Source organism: Ambystoma mexicanum, chromosome 4p, assembly GCF_040938575.1.
Source record: "Ambystoma mexicanum isolate Mex_15411 chromosome 4p, UKY_AmexF1_1, whole genome shotgun sequence".
Taxonomy (NCBI): Eukaryota; Metazoa; Chordata; class Amphibia; order Caudata; family Ambystomatidae; genus Ambystoma; species Ambystoma mexicanum.
Window position 1 is genome coordinate 577,273,354 of NC_090927.1, and position 19,256 is coordinate 577,292,609.

General features: G+C 48.0%; 1 protein-coding gene across 4 annotated transcripts in view; it reads left to right on the top strand.

Moving 5' to 3' along the window:
- Nucleotides 1–19,256, top strand: part of FBXO9 (F-box protein 9) — a 1,471,688-nt gene that overhangs the window by 283,164 nt on the left and 1,169,268 nt on the right. For all 4 annotated transcript variants that reach the window (XM_069606124.1, XM_069606121.1, XM_069606123.1 and 1 more), the window contains one exon: nucleotides 10,909–11,067. In XM_069606124.1, the coding sequence (XP_069462225.1) occupies nucleotides 10,939–11,067 (129 nt within the window). In that variant the 5' untranslated portion in view covers nucleotides 10,909–10,938. The remainder of the gene's footprint in view (nucleotides 1–10,908; nucleotides 11,068–19,256) is intronic.

Sequence of the window (19,256 nt, forward strand, 5' to 3'; positions counted from 1 at the left end):
CCAAAAAATCAATGGTAGTACTGCTTGAGGTTCCTGTTAGCTCGATACCAAAGTTGTTGTGATTCTCATATTGTTTGAAAGATTCAAGTTGTTCCATGGTTCCGCACCTGATCATCAGGATGTCGTCTATATAGCGCATCCAGGTGTGAATTAGTTGATAGAAGTCATTATTGGAAAAGGCGTGCACCTTTTCATAGTGATGCATAAACAGATTGGCCATTGATGTGCATAGGTGATGCCTTTTGTTTGTCTGTAGTATTGTTGGTCGAATAGAAAGACGGTGTTGGTTAGTGAAAATTCCAAAAGTTCCTTCGTAAGTTCCAAATATGACCAGAATGAGGCTGAGGCTTTTGCAAAAGCAAAATCTATAGCTTTGAGAGCTAGTTTGTGGTCAATGGATGTGTAGAGGGCTTTTACCTCCAGTGTTACCAAAAAATAGTCCTTGTTCCACTTAATGTTTTGTAGGACTTGGAGAGTGTGCATGGTCTCACGCAGAAAGGTCGATATCTTTGGTACTTCCGGTGCTAATACGTTGTTGATGTATTGGTTGAGTGGCTCTGTTATCCATCCTATTCCACTCAGTATGGGTCGACCTTCTGGTATGGTATGGAATGCTTTGTATATCTTGGGAAGAAAATAAATGGGTGGCATCCTGGGATGTCTAAGGTGAAGAAATTTCAATTCATCATCAGACAGGAGTCCGCGTTTGTGCCATTTGCTCAACATTATGTTTGCTTGCGTTAGGATTTCCTTTGTTGGGTTTGTCTTGATGGTATCATAACATCCAGGACTGCTAAAATGGTTGGGGGCCATTTGTACGTAATCTTCTCTGTCCATGATGACAACATTGCCACCTTTGTCAGCTTCTTTAATTATGCTTTGGTGATGGTCTTGTAGCTCCTTTAGCGCCATTCTTTCTTGATTGGTAATGTTGTCTCTGCCTCTTGGGTATTTCGTTTTCATCATGTCTTCTAATGCTTGGAGGTCTCTTGTGACCGCCAGGCTGAAGATTTCAATGGCATTGTCACCTTGTAGGTTAGGAGTGAATTTAGATTTGAGCTTCATTTCAGGTATTTTCAAATTTCTTTCCTCAATGTCTAGTTCTTGTAAGGTCTGTTGCATGGTCTGTGTTTCCATGTTAACGGGATACTCCAAAGTTGTTAAGAGGTGAGTGTATTCAAGGTTTTCCATATCTATGGTACTTAATAGTACTGGTATGGTCCTGGCCAGTTTCCATTTTATTTGTTTGGCAAAGAATTTCTTTAGTTTGAGTTTCCTGGTATATTTGAATAGATCTATCTGTGCATTCACATAGTTGGTATTGTTTGCTGGAGCGAACGAGAGACCTTTGTTAAGTATTTCAATGTCATGCTTGAAGAGATTAGTTACTAGGTGCGTCGTCCTAGTTTTGTCTGATGAGATTGTGTTTTGGATCTTGTCAATCTGATAGCGCTTTCTTGTTCTTCTTGTGTGTTTTTTGATACCCGCTCTCTTGCCTCTCTTGGTTCTAATATTGGCGGTATATTGCCCCTGGTGGGGTCTAAAAAACGGATCTGTTTCTTTTGTTGTTGCTGTGGTGCACGTGTTCCTTTTTTGTAACATTGGATCTCTTCCAGGAAATTATAGCCAATGCTTCTGCTGATCTCCTGTTGTCTAGACAATCGTGGTACTGTAACTTCTGTTTGTACGTTCATGTCTTCCGATGCTTGGTCCTGTTCCTCATTCATATCCGTCTCAGGTTCTGTTCACTGTCTGCATCTGATGTGGCTGGAGAGCTGGCCGGGGTGCTTTCCTTGGAGCTTGTTCCCTGGACCTTATGAGGCCCGGTTCCTCTAAGACACAAGGATGATCCTGGGCATTGCAGGGCCTTTTTAATCACAGTGGTTCATGAGAAATGAATGGATTTAGCGCCAAACAGCACTTTGAAGGTTGAAAAAGTGAAATTTCCAAACAGCATTTTGGGTTTTCAGAAATGTAATGCTGCATCTTTACTTTCACTCCATGTTACATGTTGCAGAGCACACTGGCACATTCCTGCAGTGAGTACTCTGTTCCACCCCACCTGAAACGTGTGTGGCAGGGCGGTGCATCCATTTTCTGTTTGTTGAAAGACGAAGTTTAGGGATCTTGGCGCGCACAGGGGTCAGCGCTGCCACTTTGTGCTGTTTCTTGCACCAATGCAGCAAAGTGATGTAACGTAGCACAGCTGAGTGGGTCAAAATATCCCACAGTGGTCAGTGCCAGGAAGTCTTTTGTTCTGTCCTTTGGCCATATTGTCCCTTTGCCCTCCACCAGGTCGAGAGACCTGGGTATTCCTTATTTGGGCATGCAGCCTCCCGCAAAACCCTATCTTTGGCTGGGTCCTGCATGTCACGTGTGCTAGTGCCCAGGAAGAGGGTTGGGACCGTCTGGTCCCAATCCACACTACTGGTGCTAGTATGTCTGGTAGGGCTGAATGACTGGAACGGCTGTGGGCCATGATTGACCCTCGTCTGGCGTGCATGCAAGAGAGCACATCTTCCATTGGCTAGCTGAGATTTGAGCGCAAACCGAATCTTGGATAAGAGAAGGGGCTCTGCTTCCATTCCAGGTGGGGCTACGGAGGTTCGCACCGAACATCATAAGGAGCCAAGTATCCTTAACAAGAAAGCAGACTCAAGGAACCGCTGGTGAGGTGCTTGGAAGGTTTGGTACCCTGAACCCGCTGTTGTCCAGTCGGACCCCTGTTTCTTCATTGAACCAATAAGACCTGCAAGGGTGCTGTCCTGAGACGTGCTGCACCGAAACTATCCTTCTCCTTTCTTCGAGAGCTGAGTAAAGGCTACTGTCCCACCATGGACGATTATCCCATCCCACAGCTGCTGAGAGTCGGAGCATCCTGAAACTGCCGGCTTTACACCTACGAAGGAAGTGGGCTAGACTGCCACAGTTTGGTCCGACTGTGTCAATGGTGGCTGAATACTTTGCTAATTTACTGGTTTACCCCCCACCCCCTCTGACCAACCACTGGCACATCCATCCCTTTTTATGCACAAATGTACCTCAAAAGATACTTCCTTTGGCTGTGATAGCCTGCGCTCCTCAGCTATTCTCAAACTCTGAAAGTCACTATCCGCAAGGGTAGACCCTCTTTTATGAATCGGAACGTATTCTTCATCACCTCAAGCCCCTTTCTGAGCAGCTACAGCCCCCTGAAGAGAACGTGCTTTTTCATTTACACAGAACCACGCTTTGTTAATGCACAACTGTACTTTGAGTGCCATGCTCCTCACTTCATAGGGATGGACTACATAAATTAGGGATTGTTGATGAAGGACTGCGTAAACTGATATATGTGCCAAACTAACGCCTTTCTGTTGCAGGTTGTGGCCATTTTCTCCCCCATCAGCCTCGGGCTAATCGCATTATTGTATATCTGTTACATAGTGAATAAGGGTGTGTGGCAATTGTTTTCTTGATAACTGTAGTTTAATTATAAAGGCCTATGATAAATGTATTTTTATATACGTCTGTCTACAGGGAATCTGTGGAGTTTTACTGTGTGTGCTCATTGTGGGCTTCAGATCACTCACCCCTCCTGAGACTTGATCTTAACCGCCTGCCAAGCTACCGTAGATTGGTCTGGTTTGTCCACAAGGTTCTCCTGTTCCACTAAACTAGGGTTGCCTGCTAAACTTCTGCCCACCAGGTCAGTGTGGAGTTTAGAAATCCATCTCACCATAGGGCATCAGCCATTAGGCTGGTTTTCCCTGGTATGATTGTAAAGGTTATGTTGTATGGAGAGAATAAATTAGCCCAACGGGCCTGACGGTTGTTTTTTATCCCCGCATATTGCAGGCTCTTCAAGTTCAGTTGATCAGACCTAACCTCCATGGAGTGTTTGGATGCTAAAAGATGTGTCCACTTCTAAAAGGCCCACTTGATGGCCAGGAATTCCTTTTTAAAAACTGTGTAATTTGTTTTCGCTGGGGATAAAGTCTTAGACAAGTATGCAATAGGGTACTCTTCTCCTGTTTCTGATGTTTGTTTTAACACAGCTCTTAAGGCATTGGAGGAGGAGGCGTCAGTTTCTACTTATAAAGCCTTTCCTTTGACCAGGATTCTTTAGTACTGGAGCGGTAGAAAAGGTGTTCTTTAATGTTTCAAATGCCTGCTCAGCGGATGTTGTTCATGTGAATTTAACCCCTTTCTTCAAAAGGGTTGTCAATGTTAGGATAACTTTGGAAAAATCTGCTATGAGCTTTCTATAGAAATTTGCAAAGCCTATAAACAGTTGCAGTTCTTTCATTGAGTGTGGAGACCTCCAGTCAAGAATAGTGAACATCTTACTGGGGTCCATAGAAACCCCTTTCGAAGACAACACCTATCCTAGGTAAGTAACTTCTTCCTTGTCAAATTAGCATTTTTCTAACTTGCAGTATAGAAGATTATATCTTAAATGCTGTAAAACGGATTGGACATTAATTGTATGCTCAGTTGGATCATGGGAGAAAACCAGGATATCAAGCTACAGAACTACAGAGTGGAGTAAAAGATCTGCAAAAAGGTGATCCATGAAACATTGGAATATAGCTGGAGTGTTTGAAAGACCGAACAGCATTACTTTATATTTAAAGTGTCCAAAAGGAGTACGAAATGCCGTCTTCCATTCATCCCCTGATCTTAAGCGGATGAGGTGATACACTCCCCTGAGATCCAGCTTGGTGAATGAGTGCTCCTTTTACTGCTTCAAGGATCTCCCTAATTAATGTAATAGGGTGTCTATGGGTACTGTGATCTTGTTCAGTCTTCTAAAGTCTATGCATGGATGTAGTTTGTCAGTGCCTTGTTTGGGGATAAAAAATAAGGATGCGCCCGCTGGAGATTTTTCCGTTAGAAATCTGTTCAATAGATTGCTTTGGAGATATTCTTTTAAGACTCTTTTTCCGGTTCGGCTACCATATACATCCTTCCAAAGGGAACAGGATGATTCAGTAGTATATTGATGGAACAATCGTACATCCTATGCTGTGGTAGTGCTTTAGCTTGTTTTTTCTGAGAAGACGTCTTGGAACCTTGACTAATGCTCAGGAAGTGTATGCATCTTACTGATACTGTTAGTAGAGGATTCTCCAAAGGACGAGGTAGAGATGGATTGGAGGCCTACTAAACCTGATGGTAAACAATGATTTACACAATGTTCAGAACCCAAAAAGAGTGTTGGCCTTCCAATTGATGTACGGGTTATGCTTGTATAACCACGGGAGCCCTGAAATAATAGGATGGAGTGCCACCTTTATTATATCAAAAAACAATTCTTCCTGATGAGAAGACAGTCATTCGTAGTGTCTGTTTGGTCTCTTATTGGACCTGATATCAACGGAGTTCCGTCAACTCCCTTTTCAGGGACGAAAATGTCTTTTGTTACTCTGGGAATGTTATTTAATCTTGTCCAATTATCATTTATAAACAAGCCCACTGATCCACAATCTGTAAGAGCAGGTACACCCTGTAATTCAGAGTCCACGAAAGCCAAGTCGATTTTGATGACTACCATGTAGAAGTCCTGCATTTTCTGCAATTTGGGGACTATGTTTAATTCCTGGTAACCTGCATTTTCCCATATCGTGGGTTCCCCTCGGATTGGCAGTTTGCGTTTTCCTGATGCCTGTGGGGCGCCAAAGGCCAATATCGTACCAAATTTGTCTGCACAGTGCACACAAAGACCGGATGACCTGCGCCTGAATATGCTCTTCTGTGGTCAAAGGCCCTCTGGCCATTCCTAATTGTATAGGTTCCTCTTGGAAAACTGTCCTGCCAGGGATTCCAGCAGTATTTTCCTACTCCTACTCCTGCTCCTCTTGCGCTCTTGTAAACGTTCTTGTAGTCTATAATCTAATTGCATGGTACTAGTTATAATTTCTGCTAAATTTGTGGCTCTCTGGACTCATGAAACCTCATCTTTGAGTTCTTCATTTAGACCTCTTCTAAACAGGGTGATACGAGCGTCATCAGTCCAAGCGGTGTCGTAATCGATTACTTTGAACCTGGTGATGTATATGAGTAGGTCTAAAGAACCTTGTTTTTATGTTTAAGAGCTGTTCTTGCGCTGAAACCGTACATTCATGTCAGCCGAACATAGCCTTTAAACTATTCACAAATGCGGGATAAGCATCTAAAATAGGATTATTGGTAGTGACCAATGGGGTGGACCAGGTCAAGGCAGCTTCTGATAGTTTGGAAATCGTGTGTCCTACCATGTCCCTATCTGCAGGGAAGTAGGTCGCCTTAAAGGTCAATTGAATAGTACATGCTTCAAGGAATTCTTTTAATTTGTGATGGTTCCCATAATTTTTTCCACAAGATAATGGGTGAGGAGGTAGGAGGACGGACCGTTTGTTGTCTTAGGGCTTTGATCGTCTGAACTTCCAATGTCAGGTTTTGAACTGCTGTCACTGGCTTTTGCATCTGATCCATCGTCTTGTTATGGGGCGTTGTTATCTATTAACTAGATAATATCGATATTCCACAAAATCAGAAGGCATACAATCGATTGACCTGTTTCAGATGCAATCAGCAGTGAAGAGCATAGGAATCCCCCAACCGTCTCTGCTAAACCTGTGACAAATATCAGGTTTGCAGAAATAGTAGGGAAACCCCCATGGGGAGACAACCCTGGTACCAAACTTCTGTGGATACGTTGTCACCGGCTTTTCTGGAAGCTTTTAGCAAGATGTGTTATTCGTGCGTAGCAGAGGCAGGATGCAGACTAGCACTAGCGACAAGCTGGAAGAGCGGACTGCAGGTAAGACAAATGCAGAATGAGGGCTCTGAGCTGTGTCTGTGTTAGGCAAGATGGTGGGCAGTACCCTTTGGGAGACTACAGCAACCTTGTCCTCCTGACAGTAGGGAACCCAACCTTTGGTACAAGTCTCTACTACACAGGTTGGCAGTGTGGCTGAGCAGCCAGGCTGATCTCAAGAGTGGTCAATGTGAGCTGTAAGGTTTTAAGAGTTTCACAATGACAGTTATTCAAATAAACACTTAAACTCCAGGTTTCTTGATTAAACAATTATTAATTTAACAGTCCGTTTTATATAAACTGCCTTCAGAAGGGAGCAAAGGCATGTAACACTTAAAGTACACTTCAAAACACACTGTTTCCCTAAATCAGGTGATACCCATTGGTGATGGCACACACGCTTCATACACACTCAGGTGACTTAAATAGCTAGAGCACTGTGGTCATTGATTTATCACTGGCACATTTAGAGCAATACTGAGTTCAATGCAAAGTAAATTAACCCTTTCCTGGAGGAAAGGCAGAAGCACACAGTAAGAGGTAAGATGAGTCTCTCAGGGAGCCAGGACAGTCAATGTCAGTTGAGCAAAGTCTAGGGGAGCTGAAGATGATCTTGCAGGTAAATCTTGCACAATGTTTTTAGAAAAGTTTGTAGAAATAAGATTCACTTGAAGGTCCACAAGCTGGGAGGCTTGTGAGGGGCAAAGCTGCAAGCAACTCTGCAATGATGACCAAGACAAGTCACAACTGAGAGCAAGCAAGGCTACACAACAAGAGGTAAGTCCTCTTAGATTTTACAGTACCTTTGGTTAGAAGAAATGATTCCAGCTGACTTCTGTTCCTGTGTAGCTCTGCAGATCCTGTTTTTCCTGGGCCTCAGTCTTGGGGACAAGAGGGAGGACGTCTGGGGACTCCTACACTACAATGGGAAGGTCGGCGTCAGCAAAGGTCAAACTTCAATTCAGCGGCACTACGTGGTTTCAGCTCCTCACGTCTATAGCAAATAGCACCACCACGGACTCTCGTATACCACTCTGGACATTCCTCGAATCTGGGGTCCAGCACTATGTTGAGGTGGCTCAGGCTTGGTCAGTCCTGCTTCAGGGAAGTCCAGAGGATCTTCCTGGAGTTCGGGTCTGACTTAAAAGCGATGCACTCGATCTGGTGTTCAGTTCCTGCAGCAGCAATGAAAGTACATCCAGCTTCGAGAGGATGTCCAGACGAGTTCAGTTTGGTGTTGATTGGTCCCACCAACCCAAGGGGAGAAGTCGTCCTTGCAGGGCTTCTCTAGTCGAGGCGAATTCAGAGCTTCAGCACAGCAGCAGGGCTTCACCGGGCAAACCAACGGTCGAGGAGTTGCAGCAGGCTTCTCTTCCAAGTTCTTCTTCAGATTCCTTTGTCCAGTGGTCGACTATGCCTTTCAAGCCAAAAATCCTTGCCTTTTATGCAGGTTTCTCCAATTCATTCAAGCCTAGCTGTCAATCACACAGCAGGGTGGCCGTCCTCCAAGGACGGCCCTTCAGCAGATCACCCTTGGGTGCATTCCTATAACCAAGGAGACTAAGCACAGGGAGTTTCCGGCACCTCCCTCACTTCCTGCCCCTGCCAGACACGCTGGAGCCAGAGGCGGGCTTCACTCGTGAATCCCGCCAAAGACAAAACACACAAAGGGACCAAACCTGGTTTGGTGCACAGAGTAAATATCAAAAACGACCTTTCCAACAAGAAATGGCAAAAAAAGAACCCGGGCCATTTTGACAAAATGGGCATCCATGGGTGCCTTACTGCAGCTGCGGTTGCAACCCGCGCTAAAAACACACAATGGTAGTAAAAAGTAAACCACTGCCACCAGCCATTAATTGTAGAAAGGGTAACATACAAATGTTACATGAGAAACTAGACAAAAGGGATACCAAGTTAACCCCTCCAGCACCCTATTGTAAGATAGTGTGTGCTGGGTCTAGAAAGTTACAAAAAGTTACAAAATGTAAGTAAAGTAATTTTCACTTCACTGCTCTTGGAAACCGTAGTTTCACCAGGAGGAGGTATTTAAACCGTTGGGAAATCTAAGACTTCCCTGTGGCACTGCACTAAAGGTGCTGTGTGTCACAATGTAAAGATGATGCCTATGGAGTTTGTCAGATTCCAAAGTCAAAAGAAACCGAGTCTAAATCACAGAAGACTACATGAGAGAGTGGGAAAAAGGTCTCGCTCTCTCCAGGATAGAAATGAAAAGTCCTAAAGTCCAGCAGAAATAGCTGGGGGTCTCTAAGGTAGAAGGGAATTGGCCCATTCTAAGAATTCTCCCTAACAGTCTGCAAGCTTGTTTAGATTGGCTAATGTGAGTGGGGGATTACCTCTTGCAGGGATCTGGAGGTTTAAGAACCAAGAGCGAAGACTGGTCACAAGCGAGGAGATCAATTGAACTTAGTTCTACAGACAAACAATGAACCAACGCGGAACAGACAAGGATATGGGTAGTTTAGTATGTACACGGAAGGACAGTAGGACACGAGAGCGAACTCCTGCGCGTTCTGCTGTAAAGTAGCAATGCGCCATGGCTCTGGTTTTCCCTGCACTTGAACGCTCCTCTGACTGCTGTCCGACACCGAGGCTGCAGCTCCCATTAACTGGCGCACCTCTTTCAGAAACACTTGACGGTCGCATGACACTGACAACCATGTTGGGAGAACCAGGAAATAAAGAATAAACCCTCCCCCAGCGATGCAGAAACGACTGCTGGCGAAACCGGGTTATGACAGTTAATTAATGATTTGACCCTCCCTCCATTTCTCCCAGACTTCTTCTCCCATCCCTCATCTGGATATATTTTTAGATGGGAACAGGTGTGCAGGTGATCCAATTGTTTCTGAAAATGTAGAGTATGTTCTTCTACAAACAGAAACGTTCTGGAGGTTTTTGTGCAGACATCAAAAGTGTCATGTGGGCAGTGTCCCACTGACTTTGTGGCTCTTTTACTGCTTTTGTTGACTACATCTTTTTCTTTGCTTAATAAAACAATTTGGGAAAAAAATGCTTTTGCAGTTTAGCTGAAGAATTGAAATATTCTACATAAACTTGCCTTGAAAATGTGCTTGCATTACAATAAAAGACTAAAGGTTGTGCATGTTTTAAATGTTTGCAAAGAACATGTCCAAAATGAAGCACAGAAGAAAAATTTCAATAAAATAACTTTCCATATAATTCCACACCATAATGTGTCGCCTGATAAAATGACCCTTCATAAATAGAAAAGAAAAATAAACTAAACTATCCCTTCACAGAGGGAGGAATAGAAATTTGCATACCAAATATCATGACCTAAAAGTAACTCAATGCTAACCACTGGCAGGGCCAATACTGTTCTTGGTATAGTAATTATTTGTGTTCTTGCCAGATGGCTCCAACTTATTAGCACGGCTATTAGAGCTATTCTAACACCATTTTAGGGTGCTCATTCGGCCACGGAAGGGAGAAAGGCTAAGTGTGGGGCACAATTCAAACTGATCATGTGCAGGATCGCCCACCTGAGAGATGAGCACTTTACTTGTAGAAAACATAACCTGTGTGAAACATATATGCCTGCAGTGTAATCCCAATAAAATAAACCCATGGTCTTACAGTAGACCTTCTCATGCATGGTGTATGTAGCAAGGAGGAATCATTTTGGAGAGAAAAAAGGGATGCATAGAATTGGAAAGGAGGGGGATATTCTGGTGTTTAGCGTGTAGTAATGACCACTAATATCCTGTTAAGTAACTGGGCATCATTTTGTCCTTACAAGTTGATGACCAGATCGAAAAAGTCATATTAGCTCACATAGCCTACATCATTATTTGATTTTGCGATACTAACAATTCCATACAATTATACAATCATATCCGGTTTTAAACCTACTCTTGTTGCAAATATATCCTTTGTCTTAAATTGAATTGGAATGCTAGTCCTGTGCTGTCATAAACAGTGTAATGTTTACTGCTGAGTGAAAAGCCTTAAAGTTTGTATGAAGTGTGTTCAATATCATCACAAGATTCGGTCTAGTTTTCTACATACTACAGCAGTGTATAAAAAAACTACATTATTCATGTATAATGGTGTCCGAAAAATCCTTCACTCTTTTTTTGCAGACAGAGTTGCAGTTGTTCCGTGCTCGATGGATGTCTGAACTTGCTCCGGGTGCAAGTTCAAGTGCTCCAGATACTTGGGCACGCCGAACATCAGCAAGAGGGCCTGTGCTAAAAACTACTGATAACAAATGCAAGCAAGAATTGGCAAAAGAGGAAAAGGTGAGACTTTCACATTTTATTGGCCATGACTAAATGCACTGCTAAAAATCAAGTAAGTCGAAGTACTTGAAATGACAATTATTTTAGGGGTGCCGTTCATTTTTAGTTTTGAGTGACTTTTACAGCTAAAATGTGCTTTAATCTCCCATCTCATGATGCAATCTCTTAATTCTGCAGCAGGCTGTGTGGCTCTTTTGTGATGGAACCAACAGTAAAGCTCTTACTCAAGAATCTTACTACTTTTGCTCTCAAAATTGTGTGGTCTACAACACCCATGATCCCCAACCATTCATCAAACATCCAGAGAGCCAAAGGATGCAGACTCCTGCTCTAACTCTTTGACCACTGTGACAAATTGACAGAATTCATTCTTCTCCCCAAGTTGGCGTCCCTGTGAGGCTAGGGAGGTGAACCCACTCTGCAGCACCCTTTTTAGGGGTCTAGGCAAGTGGGACCTCTCCGAGAGACAATTCCCCTTAGGGGACAAGGATTCCCATTCCTGTGAGGAACTCCCTGAAGCTCTACACACTATGGCCTATATGACATGCTCCCCAATACCAGAAACCTTTAAATATCATGGTTGGAATGAAGAAACTCCTAATAGATGCCAATATTTTACCAAAAAGGAACCTGACCCTTTAAAGCCAAAAATCCAATATACTGGGTCGAGTATGTTAAATAGCATGCACTTAACAGACCACAGTGAGAGAAGAGAGAGTTGCATACGCAGCCCCGGGAAGGTTCCACGCTGCTTAACACCTGGAAGAGGCAGAGCAAGCGGATACCAGGAAACTCGTGTGTTTCAAACTCGTCTGAGACTGCAGATTGGGATGCCGGAGACACGGCCCGAGCCCAGCACAAGAAACCGGCAGAACAGCCACCCAAAAGAAGAACCTGGGATGCCAAAGTCACGGTGCAACCCCAGCGCGAGAAACCAGCAGGGTAGGAGCCTGGAGGAAGGTGGTGGCGGGACCATGGAAGATCTGTGGTGGACGGCTGATCCTACAGACATCACCAATACCACAATGCATAGAAAGCTACCGGATGTTCAACCCGTTATCACAAAACCAGGACCCGGATATTGGAGAGACCTCAAGGAGGGACATGCAGATAAAAGGAAGGAAGCAACGATTCGAGACCTGAGCGAAGGCCAAACAGGAACAAGACTCCATCATAGAAGGAGGGCATTCTCCATCATAGAAGTATCGGGAGGCTGATAAAGGATCATTAAATCCTTCAACTCGCTTGTCTCAGTGTAAGTAACAAAATAAATTTACATTTGAAGCAAATAAACCTAAACTGGTGGTATACAAGAGAAAGAAGTAATATTAAGAGAAAAGCAGAGTGGATCTCAATACCATGAGAAAGAAGGGAAAGCCACTAGTCATTTTGCACAAAAAAAGAGAACACAAAAAGGAGAGAATATTGTGAGCAAGAGTTCCGAAGAAATGTATGATTGAACCCAGTAAAGAATCAAGTAGGTCAAAGCAAGCTGAGTTATAATTGGCCAGGCGAGAAAGACTATCCAAATAATACTGTCTTCCTAAGATATGTTGGAGACAGCAACCAGTAATGTATAGCTTGTAAAAGGTTCCCACAAGGAGAAGGGACAACTCTAGGCTGCATCGGAGGAATTGAAAAGACTGATCCAATAAATCAGGAGAGACTATTGGAGGATTACATATTGGTAAAGTATCCTACACCACTGGTAAAGAAGTGAGAAAGGGAGTCTTTGAAATGTATTGTCCTCCCATGTATCCCTCATCTTTGATATATTCCCATCTAGCATCCGCTGCTTCAGAAAGATTTTTCACAGAAGATGCGCGTCGTTGATCTCGTGTCCTCTGGGCCTCCGTCTGCTCTCCAGTATGATGTTGACATTAGTATAAATAGTGCGCACTGCACCCGTTGCCTCAATTCTGTTTTTCCACATGCACAGCACACTTCAGACGGTTTATTCCTACTGCGTAGAAGTGTTTTATTCTCAATATGGTGACTCCTAAAACCGGCTTTAAAAGGTGTGTGGATTGTGGGTGGAAGATCAATCACAGACCCACACGTATCTGCCTTTTGGTCCCTTGGAATCAATCACAAGGTCGATGACTGTGGTTCCTGTCAGTCTGATGGGAAAGGCCTTCAAGGAGAGGAAGGGGAAACTCGCCCATTGTAGGCCTCCTTCGAAATCACCTTCGGCCACTCCTTCCAAGAGGAGGTTGTCAGATGAGAGAAGTTCAAGGGGTGTTTCGCCTCTCATAAGCACTCAAAATGCTCCAAGCACTATCAATCCAGGAGTGGTTCCCACCACTCTGTCTTCAGCCTCCCACAAAGAATCTGAGACAGTTGTTCACCCTCTTCATCTTTGGGCTCCTTGCTTGACCTTCCCAAGTAAGTCGTCTACCAAAGCAGAATAGGAGGAATTTCACCTCCAGATGATTGCGTTGGAGAAGGCGGCTTCGCCGCCGCTGCGAAAAAGTTGAAGGCTTCCGACCCTATCAAACCTCAGAAGTGGAGACATCTTCTTTTAGGATCCAAACACTCTTACTCCTATGTCCCGTACCCTTTCCTCCATACTTATGGGGACATCTCTCCGTCCTGTGGGACGGGACCGGAGCACTTTGTAAAAAGCATCCACATTTTTTTCAAAAATGTGTCCCTCCTCTCTTTCCTGCGTGGGGCCCGGCACGCGGCCGTAACCCCGCCAACCTTGGCTCCGCTCCGCGCATCACCCATCAGTCCTTTTCTCCGCGCGATCGGGGCCGGACGCACTTGCATCCTCGGAAGATTTTCTTCCGTTTTTCCCTCTCTGGCTCTCGCTAGCGTTCGTTTACTAGTCTGTCTATGTCTTTTAAACTAGATTTTCCAGACTGTTCATCGTGTCACCGTCGCTTCGTGAGTGCGGATCCCCCATTCTCTTTGTTTAGAGTGTTTGGGTCCGGAACACCGTTGGGACTCCTGTTTTTACTGTGACTCCCTTTCGGTCCGGGCTCTTCAACGTCAGTTGGAGCGGTGGGAGGAGGTGTTCGGTCGGTCTCCTCCTTTGCATTTTCAGGCGTTCAAAACGCCCGGTAAGTTCTTTGATTTTCAGAGCACCCCGACCGGGGGATACCTTCCCGGGTTCCTCTCAAGCCGGGAGGGGCTTCGATCGCTCTGTTACCAGGGTTCGCCCTGAGGTGCCTGTCGGGCCTAATAATTCTACCAGAGTTTTCTCCGAGGGTCTCCGTAAGGGGCCTGTGTTCACCCTGTGGGGGCTGTGTGTAGACCCAGTTCTACTGAGTCGTGGGGTACCGGAGCTTGCTCTGAGGCCGTTCTTTCGGCTTCCCTCAAAAACAAAACCGGGGTACGCCCCGAGGTCTTGGCTGGGCTTGAGGTTACCGAACGCATGTTCGAGGCCCGTGCCGATAAGGTGTCTACCGGGCCCAGGTCTGAGGTTCTTCGTACAGAGGCTAAGGCTACCAACAGTTCTGAGGGGCCGGGCAAGGCCCTGTCGGTGACAGCGCACCATTCCCGCTCTTGTGGGGACAACAGATCTGTTGAGGGGGCAAAGGTGGTTTCTTCTTTTACCGGCTCAGTTGGCGGTTGGTATGTTGCAGAAACATTCCAGGCCTCATAGTACCGGCTCTGCCGAGGTTCCTTACGTTAAGGCTAAAATTAAGACCCCGATCCATCGACGGGGACCCCTGCCTCACTTCCTCACGTGCCGCAGTTCCCCTCAGATGAGGACAAAATGGCGCCCGTTCCCGCCACGACCACGGCAGCCATTTTAGGTACTACCCCTACAACTACGCCATCGGCCCCTGGTGTAGGGTTCGGTCCTTCAGGTGAACCTAAGGTCCCTTGTGCGCATCCTTACCGGCCAGTTTTTGATTGGAATGCCCGGTTGCCTCTTCCGCACAATGTTTTGTTGCCCGCGGGGGCGGCTCCCTTGATTTATGTGGATACGTCAGCAGAGGGGCCGGTGTGGCACCCGTCCCCGTTGCATCCCTGGCTTTGACCGCCTCATGAGAGGCCTCCTCGGGTTCCGAAACAATCTCCTGAGGACGCCTTTTTCGGTAAGTTTCAAGCGCTTATGCGCACCGACCCCATGAGGGAATATTTCAAGGGGCTTTTCAAGGAGATATGTCCACCCGCGCCTCCGGCTCCAACCGTCCCGTCGGTGGTTCCGCCGGCGCCTCCCTTGCCCGGGGGGCCTCCCCCTGCGCTTACGCCTGTGCCGCCATTGTCCCCAGTGGACAAGGCAGTGCCTGACTCGGCTCAGCAGGAGCCGGACCTGTCAGATGACCCTCAAAGCGATCAGGACAACAAGGACCTGCCCCGCTCTACCAGAGCTTTCCATGACCGGGTACTGGACATGATGAGCTTCTTGGATGTTCCGGTGCCCGAGGCACCTGCTCCGCAGGAGGGCGTGCTTTCTGGGGCGTTCACCTTGTCTCCTTTGGAGTGTACCGGCCTGTTCTTGCAGAAGGACGTTCTGGCCGAAGTCCGAAGAGTTTGGGAAAAGCCACACTCTGGACTTTTTGTCAATAAAAAGATTGACGCGAGGTACAGGCTACATTCCTCGGAAGAAGTGGCCATGTCATCTTGTCCGCCTCCCTCCTCCACAGTGGTGGCTGCGGCCACGTTGCAATCCAGACCTGCAGCTTCCTCCTCCGCGACGGCGACTCAGGTCTTGGGGAAGGAGGACAAGCTCCTGGATTCCCTAGGGAGGAAAATCTTTGCCAATTCGGCCTTGCAGCTCAGGCAGGCCAATGCAGAATTGATTTTGGCAGGAGCTAACATGCGGATGTGGAGAGGTCTGTCGGAGTTTGAGGAGCATATCCCGGTCGAGAAGCTGGAGGATTTCAGAGGAGGCCTTTCCGATGCCAGGGTCTTGGCCCAGGATCTCCTGGAGGCTGCGGCTCATCACGTAGACACCTCGGCTCGGGGTCTGATGTTAGGGGTTGATACCTCGCGGCAAGCATGGCTGCATGCCACTAAGTTCTCGAAGGAGGTGCAAGACAAGGTCCTGGACCTTCCATTTGATGGTAAGGAGCTTTTTCACTCTTCTACTGATGTAGAGCTCACCAAAACCAAAGACAGCACTCAGACGGCTAAATCTTTGTCTGTTCTGGTTAAACCTTCCTTCAAGACTCAAAGGCCGTTGACGCAAGGTCGACCTTCCTCTGGTTTTAGGGGCTTCCTCGACCGCAAAAATCGCAGAGTGGATACTCCTGCGGGGAATAACCGCCGTAGACAACCGCGTACGCGGTATTTCTCCCTCTCCTCAGCCTCATCAGGTTCTGGTGGCACCGCCACCGATAAACCTGCCAAATGAGGGTTTTCCGTGCTCGCACGAGATACCGGTGGGAGGACGCATTGCGTCTCATTGGGAGGCGTGGCAGACCATCACAGAAGACAGATGGGTCTTGTCAGTCGCTCGAGTGGGCTTCCGCTTACCTTTAGCCCCTACCCCACCCCTCAACCCTCCTTTTCAGCTGTCGGGCTCACCCTCCCTCAAGGTCGAGGTTCAGAAACTTCTCCAGCATGGGGTCTGGCATGGATTCACATGCTCATTAATATTCCCCGTCGTCAGACTGGGAATCCTTGGTAAAGAAAAAAACAGTATTGGTTTCGTTTCTGATCTGTCTTTCTTAGTAGTAACCAATCACTGATCTCTGGGTCATACTGCCCCCAGCCAATGACTGCCTTCTCCCTAAGCCCCGCCCCTGGCAGCCATCCTCAGATTTTTACCGCACTCTCAAGTGTTGGGAGTCCTCGTGTTTAGGTCTCGAGTTTTTACTGCGTTTTCACGTTTTTTCAGGAGAATTTCTCATTTTTACGGTTTAATCGAGCCTCAAGCTCCACCGTTTCTACTTCGATAACGGGGACCCGTTTCGGAATTCTTCTACGCCCCTCAAGGGTGAAGTTTTCGTCGAGTTTACACTTCTTGGAGGATTCCGGAAGATCTGCGGCCTACCTCAAGACATGGCCCAGGACAAAGGGAGCTCGATGCCCGGATCCAAGCAGTTCAGGAACTGCCCTGGATGCGGATTATATAACGTTTTCAAGGAGGACGAGCATTCGCGATGTCTCTACTGCCTCCATGGGGACAAGACGCACGTGGAGAAGGACTGTGCGTTCTGCAAGAACCTTTCGGAATGGACCAAACAAGATCGTCGTTCCCGCCTCGTCACCTGGCTGGAGAAGGGCACAGCAAGTGAGAAGGCGAAGAAGTCGTCTGAGCGGGCTTCTAAGTCCTTTGTGGGCGCCCCGGCGATGGGGGCCCAACAGAAGGCCAAGCACCGAGTCCGCGGGCTCCGGGAGCGCCGAAAGGTCGGTCTCTTCGGTTGCCAAGCAGGGCGCTACTTCCCCGGCACGTTCGACCACGAGCCAGCGCTCTGGGTCGGGGAAGAGGAAGTCCGAGAACCCGGGTAGGCCGCTGGAGCGGACCCGGTCGATCTCGAAGGGGGAGCGAAGCGTTGACCACCCCCCCTGCTCCACCCCCAAGGCGAAGGCCCAGGACGCACCTAAAGTGATGAGGGCCTAAGGCCTCTACCGAAGTGGTCTCTGCGACCCCGGCGGAGCCGGCAGAGATTACGTCAATGGAAACGGCCTCTGGGCCCAGAGTATCCCTGCCGCCGCGGAGGGAATCCTCTTTCCAGCCCATCGCTAAGACCCCGTGAAGCCCCCGGCTGAAAAAGAGGTGGGGGTGGGGGTGGGGCCGGTGGCCATTACAGACTCGGAATCAGCCTCTGAGGAGGAACTGGTAGATACCAAGAGGGGCCTCAACGAAAGGTCCATAGGCCTCAACGAGAGGTTCATCAACCTCAACGAGAGGTTCGAGAAGGTTTGATCCCAGGGGACGGTCCCTACTGACGTGATCGATGATAGCGACGAGGACGACGAACAGGACCCACGGGAGCGGCCATCCCATCCGTCGCAGCCATTGCCCGAGCCCCAGGATATCTCGGCGACCATTTTGTTGGCAATCCAATCCTTATGTACCGAGATAAGGACGAGATTACCACGCACCCCGATGGAGGAGCCAGAACCAGGCCCGTCGGGAAGCCCTCCGAACAAGCAGAGGAGAGTCCACCCTGCTCCACCCTTCGTGCCTGCGAGACCGGCTGACCCCTCATCCCCCTCGCCGGGAGAGGATACGGTGACTGGGACCGACGACGACAGTGGCGATGACACAGCGGACATCCCGTCGTCGCCTTTCCCGCGGGCGTCCCCAGCCGACGAGGTTGGCTCTTTCCACGCCATGATAACCAGGGCATCCGAGCTCTTCCAGCTCAGCCCTGAAGAACAGAAAAAGGAGGGGTTTCTGTATCGGCAACAAGAAACTAAGAGGAAGATGGTCCTCGCAGTGCCTTTACTCGACGACTTCTGGGACGAGGGGCTTGCTGTCCTCAAGAACCCTGCCACGACACCCGCCAAGAGGGACAGGTACGAGAAGACGTACCGAGTCCCTGATGCCGCCTCCTTGTGCCTCAGGGCCCAGCCCACACCGGACTCTGTTGTCTCGGCAGCGGCTAAGAAGAAGGCGGCGGGTGCGGCGGCTTCAACTTCCACCTCCCCTCCGGGCAGCAAGGGTAGGAAGTTGGACTCTATGGGACGACGAGTCATCTCGTCGGCGGTGACGACGATTAAGGCGGCCAATGCCTTAGCGATCGTGGCCCGCTACGACAGGGAGCACTGGTTCAAGATAGCTCCCCTGCTAGATTTCCTGCCGGATGACAAAAGGGTGGAGGCCCTAGAGATTCTGCAGGAGGGCGAGGTGGTGTCGGATCACTCCATTATGGTGGCAACGGACATTGCCAATACCGGATTTCGCCAACTGGGCAACAGAGTTTGCCTCCGACGACGAGGATGGCTCAAGGCGACAGACTTTCGCCAGGACGTCCAGACCAGAGTGTTGGACATGCCGTTCGACGGCAACAACCTCTTTGGTAAGGCAGTGGATGAGTCTCTACAGGCCATCAAGACCGACTCGGAGAGGGCCCGGGCCCTTGGGGTGCTTCAGCAGCGACGGCCCTTTCGGAGCTCTGGAGGCAGACAGGGTGCCTCCAAAGGATCCAACGGTGGCTCCACCTACCGCCAGGCGGCCCGCTCCTCTTTCCAGGAGGCCTACAGAGGTCGCGGCAAACAAGGGGGTTCCCGCCGTCGTCGGCAAGGCCGCCTTCAAGCAAGTATGACCCGGCCGTGTTGTC